Raw genomic sequence first — 26,242 nt, 5'->3', positions numbered from 1 at the left:
TCCATCAGCCTCCCCTGGCACAGGCATATGCTAAAGCGCCAAAACCGGCAATGCTGTGGGTGAACTCTAACACTAGGCCAAGTTAAAAAACCTGAGTATGAAAACGATGAACAAAAAAAAAAAAAAAAAAAAAAAAAAAAGATCTACTTCATCGCTAGTCATAAAAACATAGCAGCTAAAGACTGAAGAAAAACAGAAAAACTGGCTACACACACGTGACAGAAAGGCCATGAGAGACTAGTCCATGGACAGAGCCCTAGAATCAGCCCTTGAGAAGCAGGGCTGGTTGTCAAATCCCCTTCAATTCACTCAGATCTGGAGATCGACTGATATTTCAATTCAGGAACTGGAAATCTGCTCACTGAAAATAAACTGCACCTTTCTCTCCATTCTTGAATTGGAATTTCAATTAATCATGTGAGTTGACAGAAAAGAACTGGAGTTGAAACCCAACCCTGTGGAGCACCACCTCTCCCCACCCCTCACTGTACACCTACATTAGTGGGGACAGTAAGGCACCAGTGCATACAGAGCTGCAGAATAACAGCCATTTGATCTGTGAATTACTTAAACCTGCCCACTTCCCTCTTCCCCTAATACATACAGATAAACCCCTCACAGGAATAAAACAAAAAACATCAGTGACATAAATATCAATTTTTCCAAACGTCTCCATTTCCACTTATCAATTATCATTATCATCATCATCATTTCTTTAACATTTATTAACTTAGAAATAAAACCCAGCAATTTCTCTGTACAAGCATTGGGAAGAATATGCCTTTTGTTAAAAAGATTTCTGCATTGTTTTTTTTGTCAACGAGGTGAGAGAAATCACTTGATGGCTTTCTTGTCGAACTGGAAGAGATCCAGAATGTCCAGCATGGCCTTGTTGATGTTGGCGCCAAAACGGTGAGAGTCCTAGAGAGAGAGAGAGAGAGAGAGAGAGAGAGGGAGGGTAAGAGAGAGAGAGAGAGAGAGAGAGAGAGAGAGAGAGAGAGAGAGAGAGGGAGGGAGGGTAAGAGAGAGAGAGAGAGAGAGAGAGGGGGTAAGAGAGAGAGAGAGAGAGGGGGTAAGAGAGAGAGAGAGAGAGAGGGGGTAAGAGAGAGAGAGAGAGAGAGAGGGGGTGAGAGAGAGAGAGAGGGGGTGAGAGAAAGAAAGAAAGAGAGAGAGAGAGAGAGAGAGAGAAAGAAAGAAAGTGTGAGTGTGGTGGGGAGGGAGAGAAATGTATATTGTACTAACAGAGCAGAGTTGAGAGGAGAGGTAAAGCCTGTATTGTATGTTATGTTAACTTACAGTTTCGGGGCTCGAGTGCTTGCTGGAGATGTGGAAGTTGATGAGGTTCTCGCCAACGATGATGTAGGACACTCCGTAACCGTCATCAGCCACCTGGAGGACAGACAAGCACAGGTGAGCAGGTCACAGGTGAGACATTGTCCCCTTCAGACTCCCTCCTTTAGTGGCCTGAGATATACACTCACATTACAAATCACATTTGTTTTGCTTGTTTTTTTACTTAATCTTTTATTTTACGCAATTTGAGATTATAATTATTGTATAATGAAAAGTGCTTTATACATGTAGTACATTATAATATCCATGGGGGGCAGTGTTTAACACATGCCTAAGAGAGCTAGTGTGAGAGTGTCTGGGGGTGGGTACTCACCGGGCCGAAGCCTCCTCCACAGGACACATACTCTGGGTGCTCCTTCAGGTCAAACAGCTCCACCTGCTGCAGGGGAGTCTGGCTGGTGGACAGCCTCCAGGGAGCAGACAAAACCTGTAAAACACACACACACAGTTCATCAAGTCTTCAACAGGAACATATAGGTGCTGAATTGCTGTACGGAAGTAATCCAACTACCTTTCTCTATTCCATAACAGCATTTCACTATGCAACCATTAGATACATACTGGAGTTACAACAGAGTACTGGGTGAAACACCAGCTAACAGTATCCAGGGGAGGCTGGCGGAGGTAGAAATCAGAGGACGGCCTCATTGTAATGCATGGAAGAGAATGAATGCATTACAATGAGCCCGTCCTCTGATTTCGACCTCCACCAGCCTCCCCTGGCGTAGTCAAGATGGAAGTTGAATTGGAGGGAAGGATATTGGGGACAACCAGACATGACATGAGGATTTCAATAACTCTATCACTGCTAACACCAGCACCCCCATCACCCCTAACACCCCCCATCACCACTAACACTCCCTCACCCCTAAGACTCCATCACCCCATCAATCACCCCCCCCCCCCCCCATCACCCAATCACGTACCTCCTTCAGGAAGGGAGAGTCCACTCCCAGGTACTTGGAGACGACGTAGAGGCAGAAGAGATGGCGGTCGATGCCTTTCCCTGTCATGGCCAGACGGTACAGGTTCTGGTGCTGCTCCGCCGCGTCCTTCAGCAGCTGCATGCACCCGTCTTTCTAAGGGGGGGGGGGGGGGGGGGGGGGAAACAGAGGGATGAGGAGAGGTAGGAAAAAGGGAGAGAAACGGAGAGATGAGGACAGGTGTAAGTTTAAGGTGTAAGCTGTTTAACCTTCGTTTATCCAGGTTACAGCAGCCAAGGAAAGAGTGAGTGAGTGAGTGAGTGAGTGGGACCATTGAGAGTTTTGTCTACCAGTCAAAAGTTTGGACACACCTTGCCAAGAGTGTGCAAAGCTGTCATCAAAGCAAAAGGTGGCTACTTTGAAGAATCTAAAATATAAAACATATTCTGGTTTGTTTAACACTTTTTTTGTTTGCTACATAATTCCACATATGTTCCTTCATAGTTTTGATGTCTTCAACATTAATCTACAATGTAGAAAACAATAAAAATAAAGAAAAACCATTGAATGAGAAGGTGTGTCCAAACTTTTGACTGGTACTGTACATGCTGATTGGTCAGAATGGGGCTTTACTCTCAGCCAATCAACAGGGGGTTCGGGGGTTGTTTGCGACTCTTACTGATTCGTTGTTGATCATGGCGCGGACGAAGGCACAGGTCTGCAGGGTGCAGGAACGCACCGTCTCCGTACGGCCCTCTCTGAACAGTCGGGTCATGGAAGCCTCATAGGTCAGACAGAACTTCCCCTTGTCCTGGATGGGGGGGGGGGAGAGAGAGAGAGGGGGGGGGAGAGAGGGAGAGGGAGTGTGAGAGAGAGAGAGAGGGGGGAGAGAGAGAGGGAGAGGGAGTGTGAGAGAGAGAGACACACAATAAGCTTCATAACGCTTTCACTTTTACCAACAATGTCGTTGGCGATCAAAGATACTTACTCCATCACAACTATAAACATATAGTTTAATTTGCCTTGAAATGTTTACATAGTGGCGATGGCGAGCGTCCCTCTTTCTTTGGGGCAAGCCCTGAGACAGTCAGTCACCTACCCTGTAGTGAGCCAGCTGCAAGGCTATCTGGATGAAGGCGTCCGGGCTGGTACGACACTTCTTGATCAGGCCCTTCCCGAAGACGTCGAAGGGGAAGATGTGCGAGTCTACGTCATCAGCCAGAGCGGTGGCCACCTTCAGAGAGTTCTGGATCACATCCTGGCACTGTGGATTCGAGAGAGAGAGAGAGTCAATTTGTTTTGTGGAATACTTAAATTAGGGTACTTGGGTAAAACACCAGCTAATAGTAGTCCAGGGGAGAGGCTGGTGGAGGTAGAAATCAGAGGATGGGCTCATTGTGATGCATGGAAGAGAATGAAGAACGGTATCAAACTCATGTTTGACGCCATTCCTCATTTCATGCCATGCACCACAATGAACCCGTCCTCCGATTTCTACCTCCACCAGCCTCCCCTGGCGTAGTCAAGATGGAAGTTGAATTGGAGGGAAGGATATTGGGGACAACCAGACATGAGGGTTCGGGAGAGGGTCAATTTGTTTTGTGGAATACTTCGAATACAAAATCACAGCCAAATCACTTTGGAAGCTCACCTCTCGCATGGTAACAGGAGTCATTTGTCAAAACCGCCAGCAGGGGGCAGTCAGAGTTCAGGTAATAGTGTAGTCCAAACACATTTCATTACAACCATTTTCTCCAGCATTCACAGTCGTCCCTTCTCACCTCGACAGGGATGTCCCACTGCAGCTTATGGGGTCCAGGCAGGTTGGGGTGGGGCTCCCCATTGCAGTGGCCATCGTCAGTGTAGCCTAGCTTCAGAGGGTCCATGCACAGGACATGCTGCAACACACACACACACACACGACACACACAGTTTTAGCATACAGCTAAGAGACAGATACCACTGACACCAGAGCCATGATGACACACAATTTATTCATTGATCTGATTGGCTGTGCCGTGGTGGGACACACCTCCCAGAGATGGCCTATGATTGGTGCGTCTGCCCAGGCGTGCTCAGCATTCAGTCCCATGGTGCCGTTCTTGAAGACGATGAGGTTGAAGGACTTGTCAAACCATCTGAAGAAGGAAGGACAACATGGTCCACGTTAACGAAACGCTCTTGGTTGAGAGAGCGCCTTGACCAGTCATACAGACGTCATGACCGCTATGTAGCCTATACGTCAGAGGTCATGACCGCTATGTAGCCTATATGTCAGAGGTCATGACCGCTATGTAGCCTATATGTCAGAGGTCATGACTGCTATGTAGCCTATATGTCAGAGGTCATGACTGCTATGTAGCCTATATGTCAGAGGTCATGACCGCTATGTAGCCTATATGTCAGAGGTCATGACCGCTATGTAGCCTATATGTCAGAGGTCATGACCGCTATGTAGCCTATATGTCAGATGTCCTCAGGCTTGGTTCTATAGACTCACCTGTCACTGCACTTCCCGTGGAGGAGGGACTTGGCGTAGCTGTCCAAAGACTTCACCGGGTTATCTGCCTCGTAACGCTGCTCCGAGTCATCCAGGGTTACGCAGAAGGCGGACTTCTCGATGGCGTCCAGCGACGACTTGTTCCTTCCTTTGCTGAAGTAGGTGTTGCGTGCGAGCGCCCACGGTGTCCTGGTGGCCGTGGCCAGCGTTCAAAAGGACAGAAAACGAAACCATCAGGACAATGGATCACCGTGAGTTCCATCAGCTCCACTCCAAACTCAATGGTTGAATCCTGAGAAGTCTTTTCCATGAGGTATCAAGGAAAGGCTTTTGAGATTACGCCTTTGTGTTCCAGTGGACACGAGTCGAATCTCGAAAGTCTTTCCTTGATTCCTCGCGTCCTCTCTCCTCATTGGAGAAGAAGATCTGAGGGGAGGAACCTGGGACCTTCTCCTCCTATGAGTTTTTCCTTCATTGAGAAGAAGGAGGTGAGGAGAGAGGAATCAAGGAAACACTTTTGATATTTGACCCATGTGTCTGCGAGAACACAAAGGCAGGATCTCAAAAGCCTTTCCTTGATTCCTCATGTCCTCTCTGCTCACCTTCTTCTCAACATGCATTATGGGAGAATGTCAAAAGGGGAGGAACCTCAGACCTTCTCCCCCAATGAACATCGAGAAGGATATGAGGAAAGAGGGTGTGAGGAATCAAGGAAAGACCTTTGAGATTCAACCATTTAGTACTTCACGATGAAACCACTGACGACACCATCATTCGATCTCCCTTTCGTCTCATCCCAGGGATTCTACACCGACACTACTACTGCTGCTTCAACACTGCCCACTTCCTGTTCCATGTGCCCCACCCACCTCTCCCCAGCGGTGAGTGCGGCCAGTGCCTCTTCTCCGGGCTGCGGCTCTGACGTGTCCGCCAGGATCCTCTCCATCTGCTGCTCGATCTCCCGTGGCAACAGCAGGCGCCCGTCATAGAACACCCACACCTTGAAGTACCGCCCCTTATGGAACACGGCGATGTGCTTACTGTCGTTCATGTGCTGAATGGTGTCTGAGAGGGGGAGGGACGGAGAGAGAGAGAGGGAGGGAGAGAAAGAAAGATGGAGAGGTGTGGGGGAGGGCGCAAAGATAAGCAGGCTTCTCAGCTTCCTTGTACATAAACACTAAGTATAGATACTATCATGATAAGGAGGATGTTACTAGTAAAAGCTCTCATCAGAGCAAGAAAGGAGGGCGGAACTGAAGGGGGGGGACAGGAGTTTCACAGAGTTGTATAGCAGGGGTTAGACTTGGATGTTGTCGAATTAGGACAGTAATGAAGGATGAATTATAATTGACTTAATTTAATTGACTGAAAATGACCAAAACTTGTCTGGGTTATCCTTATGATACAATTCTGTGAAATACCAAAGCACCATACTGGACATTTGAAAAGTCAACATTAATTGATCATGTATTTTGAGAGCTGATTTTCTTATTCAATTGAACGTCACTAAGTGAACAACACTTTTCATCACAGGACATTCTGTTTGAATAAGAAAAGGGACAAAAAGAGGACTTGTTCATTGGATCTAAAAACTAAAGCAGACTGACAAGGACCAGGCAGAGGGGGGTTGGAACATGGCAATGATTTTGGGAAGGTCCAAACGGTTGTTTGAGGAGCACCACTTATAAACATGTAATTACCAATGAACATGCTCATCACTTAATCGTTCTTCTCTGTGAAAGAAACATTATGCCACAGTGGTGCTCTGAGTGTTCAAACAAGTGTTTGGCCATTTAGGGAAGGGAGATGGAGGAAGGGAAGGGGACAGTCTATGTTAGGGTCACTTCCCTTGGAGCTTTGGCCCAAACACAACACCTTGCTCCCAGGTAACACCTTGCACCCAGGTAACGTATGTATTTTACTTACTATACTTGCACTTTCGGGCAACTTCCTCTCAGTTTGGGGATATGTGGATTGGACGTAACCTGGGATTCATTAAAGCTATATTGCAGCTTTGAGGAAATAAGGCTAATTTTAGGTGATCAAAAAATAGTCAATTCTGACATTTAACCTTTGATAATATTGATAAATCCGTTTGTCATTCATTTACATTTAACTTCTTGAGAGTATTTGCTCATACAGAATCTCCAGAGAGCCCCACACAACATCAACTGTCATCAGAGTATGTACACGTTTCATACTGATAAATATCACATTTAAAATATGAGCATGCCAAGTTTATTCTCTAGATGTTGGATTGTGTTAATGACTAGGCACTCCAAATGAGTGAGAAAGATAAAAAAAAAAAAATTAAAAAAAATCTCCATTCTGTTAATTTAGGACGTTAGTTCATGCAACTGCAGTCCTCTACAGACAGATCACGTTCATGCTGGTTATCAAATCAGATTGCTTATAATAAGACACTGAATTTTCAAATCATCAGGATCAATTGATGTCCAAACAGGGTTCAGAATGGCGCACAGACGACGGCCCTACGTATATTATAATAGAACACTGCTTAAGTGTCCCTACAAATTACAAACACTTAACACTTCCTGCAGGGGACTTGGTGTTGTAGTAGCAGTAGTCTTTCTACTACTACTACTTCTATGTTCAATTGAATGTGAGCCATTTTGGCGAAGAGAGTGTGCTATTTTTACTGCAATGGTATGAACGTTAAGTCATAAGTCACAAAGGCAGGTTCATTGGAGGACCAGACCAGATCAGTGAGTTTACTTGTTTACTGTTCTTCCTGACCGAACTTGCAACTTCTTACAACTACTGGGAAACCCCGTTCATGGCACACAACTCAAGGCAATTTCCTTATGACTCTTATCGTCCATTGGCTGTCAGCCATCTCAGCAATCACTCAATCAAAGGCAAGTGCCTAAGTGACGTTCTAGAATGGGTGTGTCACAAATGTTGGTTCACCTGTGGAGGCTGGTGGAGGTAGATATGAGGACAGGTGCGTTGTAATGAATGGGATGGAATGAGGAATGTTTGGGCATTACAAAGCGTCCGTCCTCTGATTCCTCCCTCCACCGTGGTTCACTCACGTGTCTAATTTAACCCTCTAAAGGTTATAATTATACAATGTTAGTTTACATAATCTGGCCAAAATATACCACAGTATTATCTAACAAAAATATTTAGGGTGCCAAACTCAAGCAGCTCTCTACCCTCTGAGTGACTAAGGTCATCCCAAACCAAAAATATATATATAAAAAAAAAAAAAAAAAAAAAAAAAAAAAAAAAAAAAAAAAATCGATATTTGAGTTTACAGTAACTAATCACAAGCCTAGCACAGTTAAACACGTTCAGGGCTTACACCACTCAAACCACCCTTCAATTACGAACAACTCACACTACATGGCCTAAGCCTTAGTGGCATGCACACTGCAAGTCCGCATGTATACGCCAGCATGCAATATTATCACCATATATATATATATCGTTCAATTCATTGATTAATTAATTAATCTTAAATTATCCACAAAAAAAAGGTGAGGAGGGGGAGGGAGGTGGGGGGTTGGAGGAGTAAGGAGGGGAAGGAGGAGGCGGCGTCACTAAGACTCTACCTGTGTCTACACCTGGGGTGCGACTGGTGTTGAACATACGCTCGTATTGGGAGGAGCACATGGGGATAGTGTTTAGGAGCATGAGCTGAAAAGCAAGAGGGGAGGAGAGTCACAACACAGAGATGATGACACGCTAACTCTCTACACCTACACCCACCGGAGAGCAGGAGAGACACCTAGGAGGGACATGAAGAGGGAGAGGAGGATGAGGAAGGATGGATGGATGGATGAAGATCAGGTTGATGTAGAGCAGACGGGCGGGGGGGGGGGGGGGGCTTCGGAAGGCTGCCAGGCTTGAAGGGTGTGAGAGGGACTTCCGGAAACCAGCGGCCCACAGCCTCAGCGTCACCAGCCACGAGCCAAAGAGCCTCACTGCGTTCGTCACAGCACTCACTAGCAACACTCACAAATCTGTCGAATTCAACTGTCGAATTCAAGAGGTTTCAGATTCCTCCATGTAAATCGATATCCTACTAAACCCCACTTATCCAACGTCGCAAACAGCCACGTGCTACATCGTTTTGGGTACGGCCAATTAGAAACAGTTTTCTAATTTAAAAAAAGGACCGTGCTGGGTGACACTGAGGCCGGGGGTCGGGGATTTCCTGTGCCTGCCGACGGCTGGGGGGGGGGGGGGGGAGGTGGGAGGTGGCATGGGGTCAGAGGTCAGAGGGGCAGGTGCCGCAGTGCCCTCCTCTTACCTGTCTCCTGACCGGGCACGCGGGAGGTGTTAAACATCCGCTCCCACTGAGCCGAGCATAGAGGAACCTTGTTCGCCAGCAAGTAAATCTAACGCAGCGTCCAAGAGCAATGGAACAAAACAGCAGATAACAGACACAAGGTTTACCATGTGAACGTGTGTGTGTGTGTGTGTGTGTGTGAGTGAGAGAGAGAGAGAACGTGAGTGTGTTTTGGGGGTATTTGTAGGTGTGTGAGGATGTGTTTGTAGGTTTATGTGTATGTGTGTGTGTGTGAGAGAGAACGAGAGTGTGTTTAGGGGGTATTTGTAGGTGTGTGAGGATGTGTTTGTAGGTTTATGTGTGTGTTTTTATGTTTATAAATGTGTGTGTGTTAAGTAGACGTGCAGTAAAGCATCATGCACAGGGGTTGAGGAGGCAGGAACAGAGAGAGAGAGAGAGAGAGAGAGAGAGAGAGATAGGAGGGAGGGGAGATAGAGTCAAGAAGTCACATCAGCACATCAAAACACGGCATCAAACAGCTATGGTCTCAGGTTGTAGTCATAGTTGTTCTTGCAGTAGTAGAAGCATTAAAGCACAGTGCCTCATCTCTGAGGGGGATGGCAGTGCACAGTGCCACAATGGCAGTTACCACAGCACATAACCTAGTGGCCAGGTTATGTATTACACACATGCTAAGCGGCAGAAGAGGAGGAGACAGATGAAAGGCCTTCCTTGTATAACTAAACAGAAAGGTCACTTCTACACAAGATAACAGTATCATTTAGGATAACAGCATATCTAATCTCTGAGGCTATACATTTGTAAACTACACTTTTATGTAGTAGTACGTTGTATTTTTGGCGGCAGACTGACAAGATTGTTTACTCAGAAGTCAGCCAAAATTCAGTTGCTAAGTATCCATGACAGAAAATATTTGTCATGACTAATGAGATGTTTTGTGTCATCCATTTCTATTCAATAAGCTGCCTTGTCAGAGAAGACTTCATTTATCTGACCTACACAAAACAACGAGAGAGAGAGAGAGAGAGAGAGAGAAAGAGAGAGAGAGAGAGAGAGAACCAGTGGTGGGACTCACAGGTTTGATCTGGGCTCTGTCTAGCTTCCTCCTGTAGAGCATGATGGCGTGGATGGCGTTGCCAGCTCTGGCAGCCTGGATTTGTGTCGGGAACACATACAGGAAGTCCTAGAGAAGAGTGGAAGAGGAGGATACAAATCACACTTCATTAAAGTTAATTGATTAAACTTAAAATCAATCCATCTTTGTCGTCTTCCTACAGGGTCCTCGGGGAGCGGCTTACACGACTTATGCTGCGAATACTAGACATTATCAGGGTCAGAGGTCGCAGAATGTTCCTAAACCCCAACACACACCTTGCATATCTAGACTTTGTCAACAAGGTTACAGGACCTCAGTCAACAATAAGACTCTTATGCTTTATATTTAGACCAGCACTGTACACATGGATAACAATGTGACCCCTATTTCAAACATTTTGAGTGCCTCTCTGTTGACCCCAATACCAACTCTCTGCCCGCTGAAAAACCATGTCCTGTTTTGGCAGTGGCTCTCGACTTCGTGATAGGGCAGTCTTTGATAAGGGCTGAGTTGGGGTGGATGAGAGAGAGAGAGAGAGAGAGAGAGGGGGGGGGGCAGGGAGTGGGAGAAAGAGAAAGAGGGGGGATAGAGAAAGAGGGAGGGGAGATAGAGGAGAGAGAAAAAGAGGAAGAAAGAGGGAAAGAGAGGGGAAAAGAGAGAGAGAGAGAGAGAGAGAGAGAGACATCTGACATGTTGTGTAAGTGTTGCGGTTGGGTGGTGGGTAACTACTGTTCTGTACCCATGAGAGGCACAATATGTCCCAGACAGGCAGTGGGGACTCTCTCTCTCTCTGGACTCGGTGGCCCTGTGTGCACTGACCCATGTCTGGCCAGCTGCAGCAACAGTTTAACGTCCCACAGTCACTCAGGCCTCTCACTCAGGAGCCACAAACACAGGCCAGAGGACCCAATGACCTCCCATGTCCTCAGTGGTGTCCTGCCCTGTCAGCATGGGTGGGTTGAGTGCACTGGTACAGGAGAGATGGTGACCCATAGAGCGCGCACAGAGACACAGACACAGACACAGACACACACTCTGAGACTCGGTGTTGTTGCCAACTGAAAATGCGCCTAACCCTGTAACCATGCCAACTAAAGCAAATACTGTATGAAAGAGACTGGTGGAGGTAGAAATCAGAAGACAGGCTCATTGTAATGCATGGAATGGAATGAGGAGTGGTATCAGACAAATATTTGATACCATTCTTCAGTCCACAATGAGCCCGTCCTCAGATTTCTATCTCCACCAGCCTCCACTGAGGTGGTTGTAATGAACCCCCCCAGTGAGGAAGTGTTCCCCCTTTAGAAAGAGCCTCCGTCCACACAACACACAAACAGAGTGTAGATCTCATAATATCTGAGGTGTGTTGGTGCGCACTTCTTTGTTTGTTTTTAGTCTTTAATTCTGTTAATTGTGATTCCACTAAGTTTATTTTCATCAGTCTAACGTAGATTGAAGACCCATCTCTTCAGGCTACATCTTAACAGTCCCTCCTAAAGACCTCTTCACCCCCCCCCTACAAGTTTCTCTCCTGTTAATAAAAAATAAATAAATATAAAATTCCTTCTTCTAGCATTGTGACTGCCTATGGCCGCTGGTCTGAGCATTGATTACTTTGTGTTATGATGACTGATGGGTAGATGATACTTACTTAAACGAATGTATTTGTTGTAAGTCGCTTTGGATAAAGGCGTCTGCTAAACGCCATAAACGTAAACGTAAACAAAGCTTTCTAAATCAGAAAGCAAGTTATTGGGTGAAACTTGGTGGCTGAACAACAGAAGATAATCTTCGTAATCTGTTGCCCAACAGCAGCAGGGTTGAGAAACCCCAAATCTGGCCAGGCCCCATCAGTTACTGTAATCTATTCTTCCATGACATACTCTTATCCAATAACAACAAACACTGGTGATAACAGAGGGGGGGAGGGGGGGGGGGGGGGAGAGATTCAATGACACAGATTACTTGTCAGTTGAGGAAACCTTATGACTGATTTTCATTTAATCTGATTTCCAAAACACATGTAAAGCCATATGATGCAAACACTACGCTTAAAACGCCATTACGTCTAAATACATTTTCCATGGTGGGCCCATCGGAATACCGGAATTCAGCTCCACTGCTGGATTTTTGCAGAGTCATTTCTTCACATTCCCCAAACCCCCTGAAAAAGGTACGTCTCGGGCAGTGATCATCAATCCTGGGCCTGGCGAGCCACAGTGGGTCCTGGTTTCTGTCCCAGCATAGCTCCATCCCACCGGATCGAGCTAATCGACTAATTAGCTGAGTCAGGTGTGTGAGCTGAGCTGGGCCAAAGACCTGTCGTACTGCGGCTCTCCAGGACCGAATGTTTTTTTCACACATTCGGTCTCCCCAAGGCCCGATGCCGCATCCTAACAGACCGTGGCGTGTGAGCTGAAAAAAAAACGGATCTCTCCTACTATAATTAGTATGTGCGTCCTAATCAGCCGCGGCTGCCAGAAGGCTCTGCGTGTCTCTGAGCTGTCGAGCGTGTTAACAGACACTCCCCCTAGCAGACCTGATTCAGGTTAACACGGTCTCGATGAGCAGCTAATTAGTAGCAGCAGGTGTGTTACAGTAGGTTAGGGTTGGACTGAACACCTGCAGGATGTCCAGGAGGAGGGTGGGGCTCACCTGGCCTAGGGGCTACAGTGGTCATGTGAGAGGAAGACAGCTGGAGAGGCACACCTCACTCAACCATGACATCACAACACACAGGAAAGCCTGGAGCAGGTGACGCATCCTGTTCTACAGACATAGATCCGGAGACAAGACTCCACACAAATCACCTCAGCTGTCTGTCTGTCTGAGTGGAGGTAGGTATTCCACCAGCCTCCCCTGCTCCACACAAATCACCTCAGCTCTGTCTGTCCTTCACTAGGTCACCCTTATTCCAGACAGGTTCAATACTCTCTGAGCCACAAGCTTCTGGAATGTTCTTGAGTGCCACCAAACAAACAAACAAATTAACTATATCTACCTAATCTCTAGCCATGAACATTAAATAATGTCCCCTGAGAGAACATGTCCCACCACCACAGTCTGACTGGCTTCTTGGTGACCAATCAATCAAAGGGGAGGGATCTCTTGGTGACCAATCAAAGGGGAGGGATCTCTTACCATGGCATAGTAGTTGCTGTTGACCATGATAGGACCACGACCACGGAGGTAGATGTACTCTTCCCACCAGTCACTGACCTGAGAGAGAAAAAGAAAGAAAGAACAGAACGAGAGAGAGAGAAAGAGAAGAGAAAGAAAGAACAGAATGAGAGAGAGAGAGAGAGAGAGAGAGAGAAAGAACGAACAGAATGAGAGAGAGAGAAAGAGTGAGGAGAGAAAGAAAGAACAGAACAGAACGAGAGAGAGGATCCAACAACAGACATTTTCCATATTGACTCCTTATAAAATGATTCAAAAAGAGTGACCCTAAATGACTAAAACCAGTAGAGCAGCTGGGAGAGGTGGTGTGCTTCCTGACTCACATAGTTGGAGGCCCACCAGTACTTGAGCTTAAGGTACCACTGCAGTCTGGGGCCCAGGTTCTTCTCAAATTCCTTGGCCATGGTCTCCATACGATTATACTGGTCGTCATCCATCAGGGGACGTACCGACTCCAGATACTGGAAATCCATTCATATTTGCATTAATATACATATTAATACATCATAATATATAAATCATACTAAGACAATGATAGAAAATAATACATATTAATAGATACAGTAGCACTTTTGACAAGAAGTGTCACAATGTGCTGAATCACACAACAACAACGTCTAAATCTCAAACGAGCAGAAGAGGTGACAGTGGCAAGGAAAAGCTGCTGATCGATTGGTTGATTGATTGATGTACAGTATTGTGAGAGAGACAGGGGCCACCTGTGTTTCTCTCTACAAAGGCATCTTTCTTTTGATTGTTCCTTGAGGTAATTACTGATCTAAAAGGAGGGCAGTGTTTGTGTCTGTGTGGACTAGCCAGAAAGAGAAGACAGGGCTATCATGCTTCGGTGGTTTCCCCCTGGGGAAACAGTGTCTCACTGTCTCGGAAAGTCGTCCTCGGAGGAGGAGGAGGAGACGGCCTAGGGAAGTCATCCTTCACTTTCTCTTTTCAAAACCCTTATGTTTGTAAACCTATCCTCAAGTCTTTTGTAATCACGGGCTTTGGTTAGTTAACCCATTTGGAAGGTCTTTAGTGAGACTGCTCAGCTGTGACGTTCTTGTTGTTCAGGACAAGTGATGCTTTATTGCTTGAGGAGAAGAGGCCTTTTAAAAAGGACTAAACACGCTCAAGCGGAGAGAGCAGCGATACAGTGGCCACACGGATGACAGTGAGGTGCATCAACAGCTGCGTCCCAATAGTCTACGGTGGCTTCCTCTACTTCATATCCTGACCTTCACCTGTTCTGGCTTCCTCTAAGAGAGGAACGGTTCCAAGAAATCAGAGTCTGATGACAGTCTGATGTCTGTTTTCTTCGTTTACATCTGGCGAGACAGGAATGCATCTTACCATGCCAAAAACGGGACATATTTGTGACTTTGTGCGAATCCATTACTAAAACCGCCGTTCATATTTCAAAACTCAATTTCACAGCGAGTATCAGCAACTCCTTTGACGGAAGGATTAAAATTAAACACGACACCCAATACGCAGCGGTCGGGACACGGGATAGGAATCAATATTTCAGCTACTGCTTCTCCGGAGAGGTTACAACGATAGGATAGGCCGGGGTGGCTTCCGACGGTGCACTGGCGGTGACCTTGAAAAAGGGCCAACGAATCAGCTGATTGGGCAGCTGATATGACATCACGGATCGCACTCACCCTGCTTGTGGTGTCCTTGACGGAGGGAACGGGTAGCCTTGGCAGCGAACTCTGGAAGCTGTACAGCATTGGCTTCCTTCCAGAGAACAGCTTCACAAATAACTGTGATGGAGGGAGAGAGAGCAAGGGAAGGGAGGGAGGGAGGAAGGAGGGAGGAGACATAAAATTAGCTTACTATTTCACCTCAACCTCCACGCCAGAAAGTAAGGCAAAGTGCACAGGATAAGTCAGAGGGTTAAAACAGGGTGTCCCTGCACCACTGTGCTTTACATTGCCACACAGCTTTAACATACAGTACCAGTCAAAAGTTTGGACACACCTTCTCATTCAATGGTTTTTCTTTATTTTTTATAAATAAATATAATTTTCTACATTGTAGATTAATATTGAAGACATCAAAACTATGAAGGAACACATATGGAATTATGTAGTAAACAAAAAAAAAAAGTGTTAAACAAACCAGAATATTTTTTATATTTTAGATTCTTCAAAGTAGCCACCTTTTGCTTTGATGACAGCTTTGCGCACTCTTGGCAAGTTTGTGTCCAAACTTTTGACTGGTACTGTAACTGAACAGGGTTTGGGCTGGTTGAAGTCAGCATAAACCCAATTGGGTTGTTCTGAAGATCCTATTACACGACGGGCTTAGTGTAGAGGCGAGCCCTGAGCTTATGCTGCTACACAGGACAGGAAAACAAAGTTCAAAAAGTACATGCCTAACTCAGAGATGTGTTTGGACAAAGCACATCACATGACTAACACTCAGGTGTTATGTGGGAACAAGATTGGAATTTTGAAACGGCCCTGCAACACGAGCAAAAACAACTTCACGCCACTCCCACATTCTCCTCCCCGGCAGCTTCTTTGATGTGATCCATTCTAACAGCTCACACCCAGAGTTCTAAGAACACAACAATTGAAAGGTTGGAAGGATGTCAACATTCTAACAGAGGAATTCCACACAGAGGGCGAACGCTTCGGTGGAGATCAGGCCGAAGGGAAGTCAATGAAAGTGGACGATGACCATGACGATCACTGTAATTGTCCGAGATGGCATTTACTGCACTGTATTTGGCATCCATAATAATTGCCTAATAATTGACTTTTTACTAATCAGTAGTCCCTACTATCTCAGTAGTCCCGACTATCTCACCAGCCAGAGGCGTGTGCTCCAGGGGACAGAGCCGTGGCGGGCGTGCATCCAGCCGTGCCAGGAGAGCAGGCACTTCAGGGCGTTCCTCATGATGAAGATGATGGTGACCCACAGGCCCGTGCCCACCAGCACCCCCCCCACCATGCGCTGGCTGTCCCCCGACATGTACCGACTGCAGAGGGAGGGAAGGGGGGGGGAGGGGAGAGAGAGAGAGAGAGAGAGAGACAGGGTTAAGTATCAGCATCAAAGCACAGCTGCAGGGGACAAGGAAGGAAATGTGACCATATAATTAGGGGTTGTTGGGGTTAGCTAGGGGTTAGCTAAGTCACATATATATATATATATATATATATATATATATATATATATATGTGTGACCATATAATTAGGGGTTGTTGGGGTTAGCTAGGGTTAACTGGCAACTGATGCTGCCTAAAGCCAAGGAGCTCAACGTCAAAACTATGATTGATCAATAATCTTCTGTAGGGGTTGTATATATTCTGAGGGGTGATATTCAGCAGAATTGATCTTGAGGGAAGTAAAATCCCACTTGAAGTGAAACCGCTTCCTTATGGTTTTATGGCCTGATTACCAGTAGTAGGGAGATGTTGGTACACAGCGCAAGTAAGCTATCTAGACTATCTGCAAAATCCTTTGATGTTTGTTTTTACAATACATAGGAATAAGCAATAACTTCTCCGTTACAGTAGAGAACTGCGTGACCTCCTCCCAGACAGCCAAGAACCTTGGAGTGATCCTTGACAACCACTTATCCTGTGCGGCGAACATCACAGCGACAGCACACTCCTGTAGATTCTTCCTCTACAACAGAAGGATACGTCCATTCCTCACCAGAGAAGCAGCACAACTCTTGGTCCAGACATTTGTCATCTCTCACCTTGACTACTGCAATGCACTCTTGGCTGGGCTCCCCGCCTCCGCCATCAGGCCTCTGCAGCTCATCCAGAATGCTGCCGCCCGTCTGGTGTTCAATCTCCCCAAATTCTCCCATGTCACCCCCCTCCTACGCACCCTTCACTGGTTCCCGGTAGCACTTCGCATCAGATTCAAGACCCTGGTGCTCGCCTACCGGGCGGCAAAGGGAACAGCCACTCCCTACTTGCAAGCAATGGTCAGCCCCCAAACCCCTGTCCGATCACTCCGCTCTTCCACCTCGGCTGGCCGCCTGCCACTGCCGTCTCTATGAGGATGCAGCAGTTGCGCTACTCGGTCAGCAATTATTCCTTCTAGCATTGTGACTGCTAATAGCCCCTGGTACTAGCATGGGTTACTTTATCTTACGATGACTGATGGACAGATGATTCACTTACATACAGTACCAGTCAAAAGTTTGGACACACCTTCTCATTCAATGGTTTTTCTTTATTTTTATTATTTTCTACACTAGAAAGATTAATATTGAAGACAATGTTAAACAAACCAGAATATCTTTTATATTTTAGATTCTTCAAAGTAGCCACCTTTTGCTTTGATGACAGCTTTGCACACTCTCGGCAAGGTGTGTCCAAACTTTTGACTGGTACTGTAGACAAATGTATTTGTTGTAAGTCGCTTTGGATAAAGGCGTCTGCTAAACGCTATTAAGGTAAATGTAATGTCTGTACACTGTGCATTTGATGAATGAAATTATTTGCTTTGCGTACATTATGGGGCCATGCCACCGCTTGCTGTGTACTTAATGATAAGTGAAGAAAGTTTTAAGGAAAGCTTTAGAGTTATGCTCCCTTGTCAGACTGCTCTACATTCTTGAGGCTAACCATCACCCACATCATTGATCCTAACATCGATCAGAAATCTGACTGACTACAAGCCACAAGGGATTGTCCAGGAAGCATGGCATTGCTCAATGTTATGCAAACACCTTGATTAAGGTGTAAATTTAATGTTCAACGTGGGGCGGTGGGTGTCGAATCAATCGGTGACTCAAATCAGTGGTTTTACAAAGTTTTTTAGGCCAATGGACTCAACCCTGATAACATGATGATGTCACTATCAGGGGCACCAAGCATGAACAGTATTGTACATGTACTCTTGGCTGTGAAATCAGACCAGTGAATAAAGAGGAGGCCGTCGGAGGCAGAAATCGGAGGACGGGCTCATTGTAATAGATGGAACGGAATGAGTGATTAAACATCTGGGGGCAATTTGATACCATTCCTGATTCCGCCCCATGCATTACAATGAGCCCGTCCTCCGATTCATGCCTCCACCAGCCTCCCGTGAGTGAATCTCTAGCACAGTGGCCGCCTACCTTGATCCAGGAATGCTACAGGGTGTGGGTGAGGCTTTTGTCACAGCCCAACACTAAAATACCTGCTTCTATTCACCTGGTCAATCAGGTGTGACAGTGCTGAGTTGAAAAAAAATAAATGAAAAAAAAACTACAGTAACACAATGTGGCTCTCCAGGACCATGGCAGGTGACCACTGTCCTGTCCTAACAGATAGTAGCCAAACTATTCTGGTTCTCTCCAGAAGAAAGCCCGCTGGTTTCATAGAACAGCCTTGCATGGTGGTTGGTACCCTTACCTGACAGGTATGTGGTTGCCCAGTTTGGCCACCAGTCCCAGAGAGGGGTCCAGCTTGGCATACGTAGTGGAAGACATGTACCCCGTAGTGACGATGAGGAAGCCAGCTGGGCTGCCAGGGTAGACGCCGGTCATTACCCCATTCTGCGGAGGAGGAACCAGAGGATTAAAAAGGGGCATTGGGGTCAAAGGGAACAATGAACATGTAGGCCTCAAAATCTCAAAATGTCTTTCCTCGATTCCTCAAATCCTCCTCAACGGTCATTGGAGGAGGAGGTCTGAGGTTCCTCCCCTTGGACATTCTCCTCCAATGAGTTTTGAGAAGGAGACGAGGAGAGATTCTGCCCTGGTCTTGTGTGTGTGTGTGTGTGTGTGTGGGGGTGTGTGTGTGTGTGTGGGTGGGGGGGGGGGGGGGTTACAGCTGTAGCAATAGCCTCACACTGTTGCTGCCTGGGGTTTTATTTGTGTTCATTGGACATTAGAGTATCTATCGAATCCTTCGGTCTCTGTAATGTACTATTGACAAAACAGGGAATGACGTTGTGTGTTGCGTCAGGGCAGTTCAGGGTCAGATGAGTGGGCAGTTTTCTCACACACACACACACAATCAAGTAAAGACTTTTCTGTAACATTACACATTGGCGGTCATAGTGCTTTCAGATTTGGTGCTACATTTGGTGCTACATGAACACAACAAGCCATTGTTATCATCTCTCATCTTGGCTCCCTGAGGAGCAGCTAGCATGTGGGGTCAGTGGGTTTGAGAGACTCAGTGAGTGCTGTGCAAACAGACAGCATGAACACCAAGAACAGGTAGGGTCACTTACTGGCATAGGTGTGTGTACAAGAACAGGTAGGGTCACTTACTGGCATAGGTGTGTGTGTACTTGTAATGCATGTGGGTCAAGCAGGTGAAACATGTAAAACAGTGAGTTTGCAGGATTCTTTCCTAAGCTCGTCCCGACAAGAAGAGAAGAGGTAGAAATAGGAGGGAGGGGCTCATTGTAATGCATGGAACGGAATGAGGAACAGTATCAAACACACGCATCACGTTAAGATGGACGTAATAATGCACATTCGCAGCAAAATGTCTGAACGAAAACAGTCGGACCGTCAACAGCCTGGAGTCCACAGTCAAGACACTACCTGCAACCTGCGCCACCTTGAGGAGGCGCAAACTATCCTCCGTATCTCTTCCTCCAGTCTGGTTCTCTCTCTAATAGTAAATCCCTTTCCTCTCGGGTCCGGCCCTTGTGGCTCACCTTGAAGCGGATGAACCTCTTCTTCCAGGAGTGGATTCCGGAGAGGTAGATCTGGCGCAGGGCCTCATGGCACAGTTGCAGGTCGATGCCATCTGGTGTGACTGTGAACTGGAAGGCCACCGCCTGGTGAGCTTCTGCCATGCTGGCTGCTGCACAGGGTCACTGAGGAGGGGAGGAGAGGGGGGAGGAGAGGGGAGGGGAGGGGAGGGGCACACAACCAGGAAGTGAGTGGATAGGATGAACATTTAACTTCCCTGAGATAGGACGGTGGTCACAACTTGATTCAGGGATGATCTAGTAAGGTTTCGGCAATGGCCTATATCTCAACGGCTCCAAGTGTCCTCTTGAGTTAGACACAAGGTAACAGGATGGCTCTCCACAATTATGGCACAATGAACAATAATCCACAGCTCTCCACACAGAGAAACTCTGGCCCACACAGAGTCTGGAGCATCTAAACTTCAGCCATACGACCAGCGAATCCCAGACCATTAACATGCATCGGTGGAAACATCCTGCGGTAATCTTTTATCCCATTCAATGGCACCATTCTTCACCGGCTACATTGGAGGGGTAAATTCCAATACATAAACGAAAAGGAACCGGTTTCCAGGGGAATACCTTGGCGTGGTTCTCACTGGATTAGAGAGTGAAAGCGGCCGCTTGACACAGAGTCGGCTGTAAGTGTTGACTCCTGTTTTAGAGCTCTGTCTGTCTGTCTGTCTGTGCCGGGATTGAATTAGAATAGAGAGGGATAACATGAAGTGGGCTAACTCAGTCTGTGCCAAATGTCTCAAGGCTTCTAAATCTCACCCCTCTCGCATTTTTACATTTATGGCGTTCAGCAGACGCCTTTATCCAAAGCGACTTGCAACAAATACATTTGTTTAAGTAAGTGAATCATCTATCCATCAGGTCATCATAAGAAAAGGTAATCTATGCTAGGACCAGGGGCTATTTGGCAGTCACAATTCTAGAAGGAGGAAGAATTGCTTTTTTAATTTATTTTAATTTTAACAGGAGAGAAACTGGTACAGGGGGGTAGTGGGGATGAAGAGGTCTTTAGGAGGGACAGCAAAGCTGTAGCCTTAAGAGATGGGTCTTCATCTCCGACGCAGGGCAGAGTCCTTATAAGAGCACTGCTGCACGTCATTGCAGGTAAAAGTTCAGGAGAAAAAAGCGGGTTATCCATACAACACATTTCTCTTTCTGCAGAGAACCGGGGTTACTGTGTAACCTAGACTACCCCTTTAACTTGAAGCATTGTAGTCAGCGACATTATTGAGACGCATAGTAACAACACTATGCTAACATACGGTTTACCTTATCTATGGTAGATAACAATAAATCACTGGTCACTAATACCATGGAATTTCCCTTTGTGGTTCATGAGAGTCACCTCGGGCCTAGGTGTAATGATTACCTGTGCATTGCACCCATGTAAGCTTCCAAAGAACTATGCTAAACGCTTATCTCGCAGTCAACATGGCCATACTGACCCTTGATCCAAATGTCTTGGTGGCATGGGTTAGGGTTAGGTCCCCTAGATAAGGCCTATGCCTGTCTTTAACGCAGTGTGCCGACAACCACTTAAATACCAAGCATATCGTCAAACCAATTGAAGCCAAAACTATTAAAGGCATTTGGTAAGACTAATCTGTGGCGAGACTCAGTCCTTCATTTCACCTTATGTTATGTCATTCCCTTATCTGTTTGTGGGGAGGGGAGGGGAGGGGAGTAGTTGTTGAGGCTCAGACATGATGATGCTGTCACCAGAGCAGTTATTTCCGTCTCATCAAGGCTACCAGACAGACATATTACACAACATCTAAATGAACCAGAGAGGTATTTCAGAGGTGGATAAGGTGTCCTTTTTTTTTTTTTTTTTTTAAAGGCAGTTCTTCTTTCAGCCCCCAAACACAATGTACACAACATCATAAGATGAAGTATGTTGGCAAATAAGGGAAAGATGTGTATCTTTATAGGCTTTTGTTTAGGCCTGCTCGATGATATGTAGGCCTAGTCTCAAGAGCACGTTTTATGGAGAGCTTTGTTGCCGTGCAACGTTCTTCCTGTAAACTGACACTCACACCACATACCACAGAAGCAAACAAGACAGGAAACAGCTGAATTGGCTACTGCACTACTACTAGGCCTAAGCATCTCAGAAATGGATTAATAACTGCATGCCAAATCTTATAATACCACAATGATGACCGCTAACTGATACAGGAGAGGGAAAACATTTGCTCTGCAAGAGCATCACTCAAGTGACGCAATTCCAGCATGATCACATTTAAAAACATCCATTTGGAGTGGGTGTGTTTGCTCTTAATGTAGATGCCAACCAGGTCGGCTTGAGAGATTAAATACTTTCACTTATCTAGACTGTAGCCTGGCCTTTGTGAAACATCAATGAGGCAAAACAAAAAGTAAAGTCCATGCAATGTCCCAAATGATTTATGCGTCTAACGCAACGCCATTTACTACACAAAAGCCATACCCCCATGTTTATCCATATTGCACCCAATTGACCCTCTGTACAATCAAATTACCCGGCAATTAGTTTATTCTCCTACTATAATCAGATGCTTTTTCGTGATCGCTTTTCTCCTTCCCACTGCACAATCATGTTTTTCCCCCTGCGTAAAAATGGCAACGTGAATTTTACCAGGTGACCATGGCAACTGTCCCGAATCAGAGCACGAGGGGGTCAACCAGGATGATTCTGGTCATGAATCAGCGGATGATCAGATGCATTCATATCAGTCGATGTAACCATTTCTCACAATGTGCACTATTGTACTTGGCCATCAAAACGCAAAACGTCAATGAGTTCCTGTAGAAAAAGGAACGTTCCGACAGATGGTGCATTATTTCCTGCGCGTAAACAGCCTTCATCGCTATTGAAATTGGGTCGTAAGTCGTCTGAAGGGCACATCAGTGGGTACCTGCGTAGAGACGCAGTTGAGTTTCCATTCAGATGTATTCACCAGTCCCTTTCCCTTCCCCCAGCTGGGTTCCCGTGATCACATGACTCGCCTGTGCTACTGGAAACTAGGGGAAAGGTCGCAGCGCTGACGCTCTCGAATACTAGGCAAACGGTCAACGAATTTACTACATTCTAGCATTCTATACAAGTATACATTCTAGTATTCTACAGTATTTATATTGTAAACAAACTTTTACATGCAATAGCCTAATCAATGTGTAAATATTGCAAGCGGTGTCATTACAATACAGGAACTGAATAATGAGGTCAAAACTAGACCCACACAAGCCATCTAACCGTGATCTTGTTTAGTTGACTAAACCGTTTGTTCTTGACCTTTCATTTCCAGCCTTGAATGCATAACCTGCAACTAACGAGGCGTACTTCAATTACTTTCTATGGCATACATTCCAATTGGTTATTCTCTGGAATTAAAATTACTGCGCACGTGGTCAGTGTGAAAAAATGGGGTCATCTGCATTACATCTGTCAAAACCAATAAGTGATTTTCCTTTGATTGGAATAATTGGTTGTCGACACGAATTCAATTAGCTTCCAGTACACGCAACACATTGCGTTGGCTCTTGGCTGTACAATGGGCACAACGACTGTTGGGGTAATAATGGCTTGCATACGACTCTCAGTGGATGAGAGCTAAACATGTGCAATACAGCACATGATTTGCCCATTTATTATCATCAATGGATTTGCCAGTCCAACTAACTGTCAGAGAATGACCTCTCCTTGGATTATTGCCCACGATTGTGTTGTGATTGAGAATGCTCCCAACAACAGTTCAGTTGAGCAATTCCAGTACCTGCTGACTTTGTCGTACAATGCAAGGTCGTGGTCGCCGGCCTGCTGTCAGCATGCCCGAATGATTTTAGGCCTATAATGTTTACAGTCAATTGAGGTAGCCTTAGGCCTGATCAAGACAGATTCCATAAAAACCACGCCTGTTTCTGGGACAAACAAAAACAAACCGAAAATCAAGTGTGTGTGCGTAGGTGTGACAGGAACTAGTTGTGTATAAACAATACTACAACATCTGCTAATTAATCAAGCTATTAATCTCTTAAACTTCAGATTTAAAATATATATATATATAGACGCTTATTTGTTTATGAGTAGCTAAGTCTCTAACACGAACGTAATGTGAATTGGTACATCTGCTAAATAAACCCACTTGACAAACTAAGATACCACATACCGGTGGCTTTCATCGGTTTTGCCGTGACGTTTTTACAACCTGCAGACTGCAGCCATATTTATTTACTTCGAAAACTGTACAGCAAACCTACTACATCTAAAAGGGGAAGCATAGACAACGTAAACTGTTACTCACCAACCCTTTCTCTGTACTTGTAGGATCGCGACCCAAAAAACGTAAAAGAAGGCTCTCTTAAAGTGTGACAAGGAGGTTGTGAGACGACTCGGCGTTCGGCGGTGACTGTAGCGGTAGCTAGTAGCTACGCGCCTTGTATGAATGAGAGCAAGCCTGGCAGAGAACGCCCCATCTGACACGTCACATATCTGCTCAATCATTTATGCGCAATGCAATGCACCCAACTGGCAATGGGGGGAAGGTAGCATGCCGGTATACAGTCAAATTACAAGGAAATTTGATCAGCTCATCATATGTCCACTGGAACAAACATTTATCTGCTCCCCGCCCTTTTTCTCAAGAAGAGATGCTTTAGCTGATTATGCAGCTTACTGAGGAATGGTATCAGAAGCTGGCCTACAGTGTATGGGGTGTGGTGGGGTGGGGTGGGGTATCCTCTCTGTCTGGTATGGTATAGAATACATTGGAATAAAAAGAATAAACACACACCCAACACACACACATACTACTGACTAAAAGAACGTAACGCAAAACTTAATGTAAATGAAAGGAGTCACACATTCTTCTGTCATTTAATGCTATGATATTTACTCACTTCTCCAACATTTCCGCTCAAGATCCTTCCTCACATGAGGGTGTGAAGTCACTCAGAGTGCGAACGTGTGCGACTTTTATTTTCATTTTGATAAAAAAAAAGAAGAAGTGAGTGACAGCTATCTGGGAGAGATAAGTATAAGATACCAGGGAACAATCATTCATTGTTGACTAGTTTGGGCATCAGAGTGTATGATGTAGCGGAGGCGATTTTGAATCACTCCCTCGTGATGAGGTAGCCCTGTCTGAGGCCTGAAAAACCACTCAGACCTTGAGGATGTCCTCGTGGCCTAATGGCAGACGCTTGTGTCTTCCATGTGGGAAACACAGGTTTGAACTCACGCCTGTCACATATACAGAGAACTGAGGTGTGCTACCTAGCCTATTGGCAGTTACTCCCATCGCTGTGGTGCAATTTTGAGGGGTGAACAACACATTGATGCCCCAAGGGAAGCCAAATGGATGAGGTGTGACTTGCAGGTTGATTCACCGTGTGGTGGGGAATTTTGAGAGTACTGTTTTTGTTTTTGTTCAAGATTCAAGATTCAAGATTCTTTATTTGTCACGTGCATACAAGTATACAGTGAAATGCAAAAGTGACAGTGCCACAGAGTAGTGCAACAATACAATAAGTTTTAAAATACAATAAAATAAAAATAGTACTAAAGTACTAAAAAATATACAGTATGGACAGTATAAACAGTATAAACAATATGAACAGTATAAGCAGTAAGCATATAAGTAAGCAATATAAATAGCAGATGGATGATTATGTGTGTGCATATGTGTTAAGATGACAGTGCATGTGTGAGTGACTTGAGGGGGGCACTGGTGGGGTCATCGTTGTTTGGTATAACCATCATGTGCGATCATATGTGTAGAGCAGGGGAGGCTGGTGGAGGTAGAAATCGGAGGACGGGCTCATTGTAATGCAGGGGACGGAATGAATCTCTAGCTTGTCAGCTGATGTTCAGGGCCAGAATGTCCCTAGCGACAGTGAGCCTACTGACACCACAGGGTCTGGTTAAGTGTGTATGATCTCTCCATGGTGTCTGTATGTCCTGTCTCAGTCTGTTGATAGTAATAAGTGTGTATGATCTCTCCATGGTGTCTGTATGTCCTGTCTCGATCTGTTGATGGTAATAAGTGTGTATGATCTCTCCATGGTGTCTGTATGTCCTGTCTCGATCTGTTGATGGTAATAAGTGTGTATGATCTCTCCATGGTGTCTGTATGTCCTGTCTCGATCTGTTGATGGTAATAAGTGTGTATGATCTCTCTATGGTGTCTGTATGTCCTGTCATCATCTGTTGCTTGTGTCTGACGCACGGAACACATCATCGTCAGGCAATTACA

At 45.7% G+C, this 26,242-nt stretch overlaps 1 protein-coding gene across 2 annotated transcripts; it reads right to left on the bottom strand.

Moving 5' to 3' along the window:
- Positions 1-61: 61 nt before the first annotated feature.
- On the bottom strand, positions 62-24,404 carry cpt1ab (carnitine palmitoyltransferase 1Ab (liver)). Of its 2 annotated transcripts, none has more exons than XM_083665597.1 (19): positions 24,293-24,404; positions 19,956-20,117; positions 18,695-18,837; positions 16,146-16,317; positions 14,993-15,094; positions 13,655-13,792; positions 13,293-13,370; positions 10,131-10,238; positions 9,056-9,143; positions 5,646-5,841; positions 4,777-4,965; positions 4,309-4,414; positions 4,058-4,174; positions 3,376-3,540; positions 2,956-3,087; positions 2,280-2,432; positions 1,667-1,780; positions 1,297-1,389; positions 62-921 (listed from the first exon to the last, which is right to left on the bottom strand). In XM_083665597.1, the coding sequence occupies exons 2-19, from the start codon at positions 20,094-20,096 to the stop codon at positions 835-837; spliced, it is 2,322 nt and encodes a 773-aa protein (XP_083521723.1). In that variant the 5' UTR covers positions 20,097-20,117; positions 24,293-24,404; the 3' UTR covers positions 62-834. The 2 variants fall into 2 exon arrangements, with proteins under 2 accessions (XP_083521723.1, XP_083521724.1); XM_083665598.1 differs by lacking the exon at positions 9,056-9,143 and adding an exon at positions 8,355-8,439.
- Between the last annotated feature and the right edge of the window lie 1,838 nt (positions 24,405-26,242).

This window comes from Argentina silus, assembly GCF_951799395.1.
Source record: "Argentina silus genome assembly, chromosome: 3".
Taxonomy (NCBI): Eukaryota; Metazoa; Chordata; class Actinopteri; order Argentiniformes; family Argentinidae; genus Argentina; species Argentina silus.
Note: the sequence above shows the minus strand (reverse complement) of the source record. Positions and strands in the feature narration are given on the sequence as shown.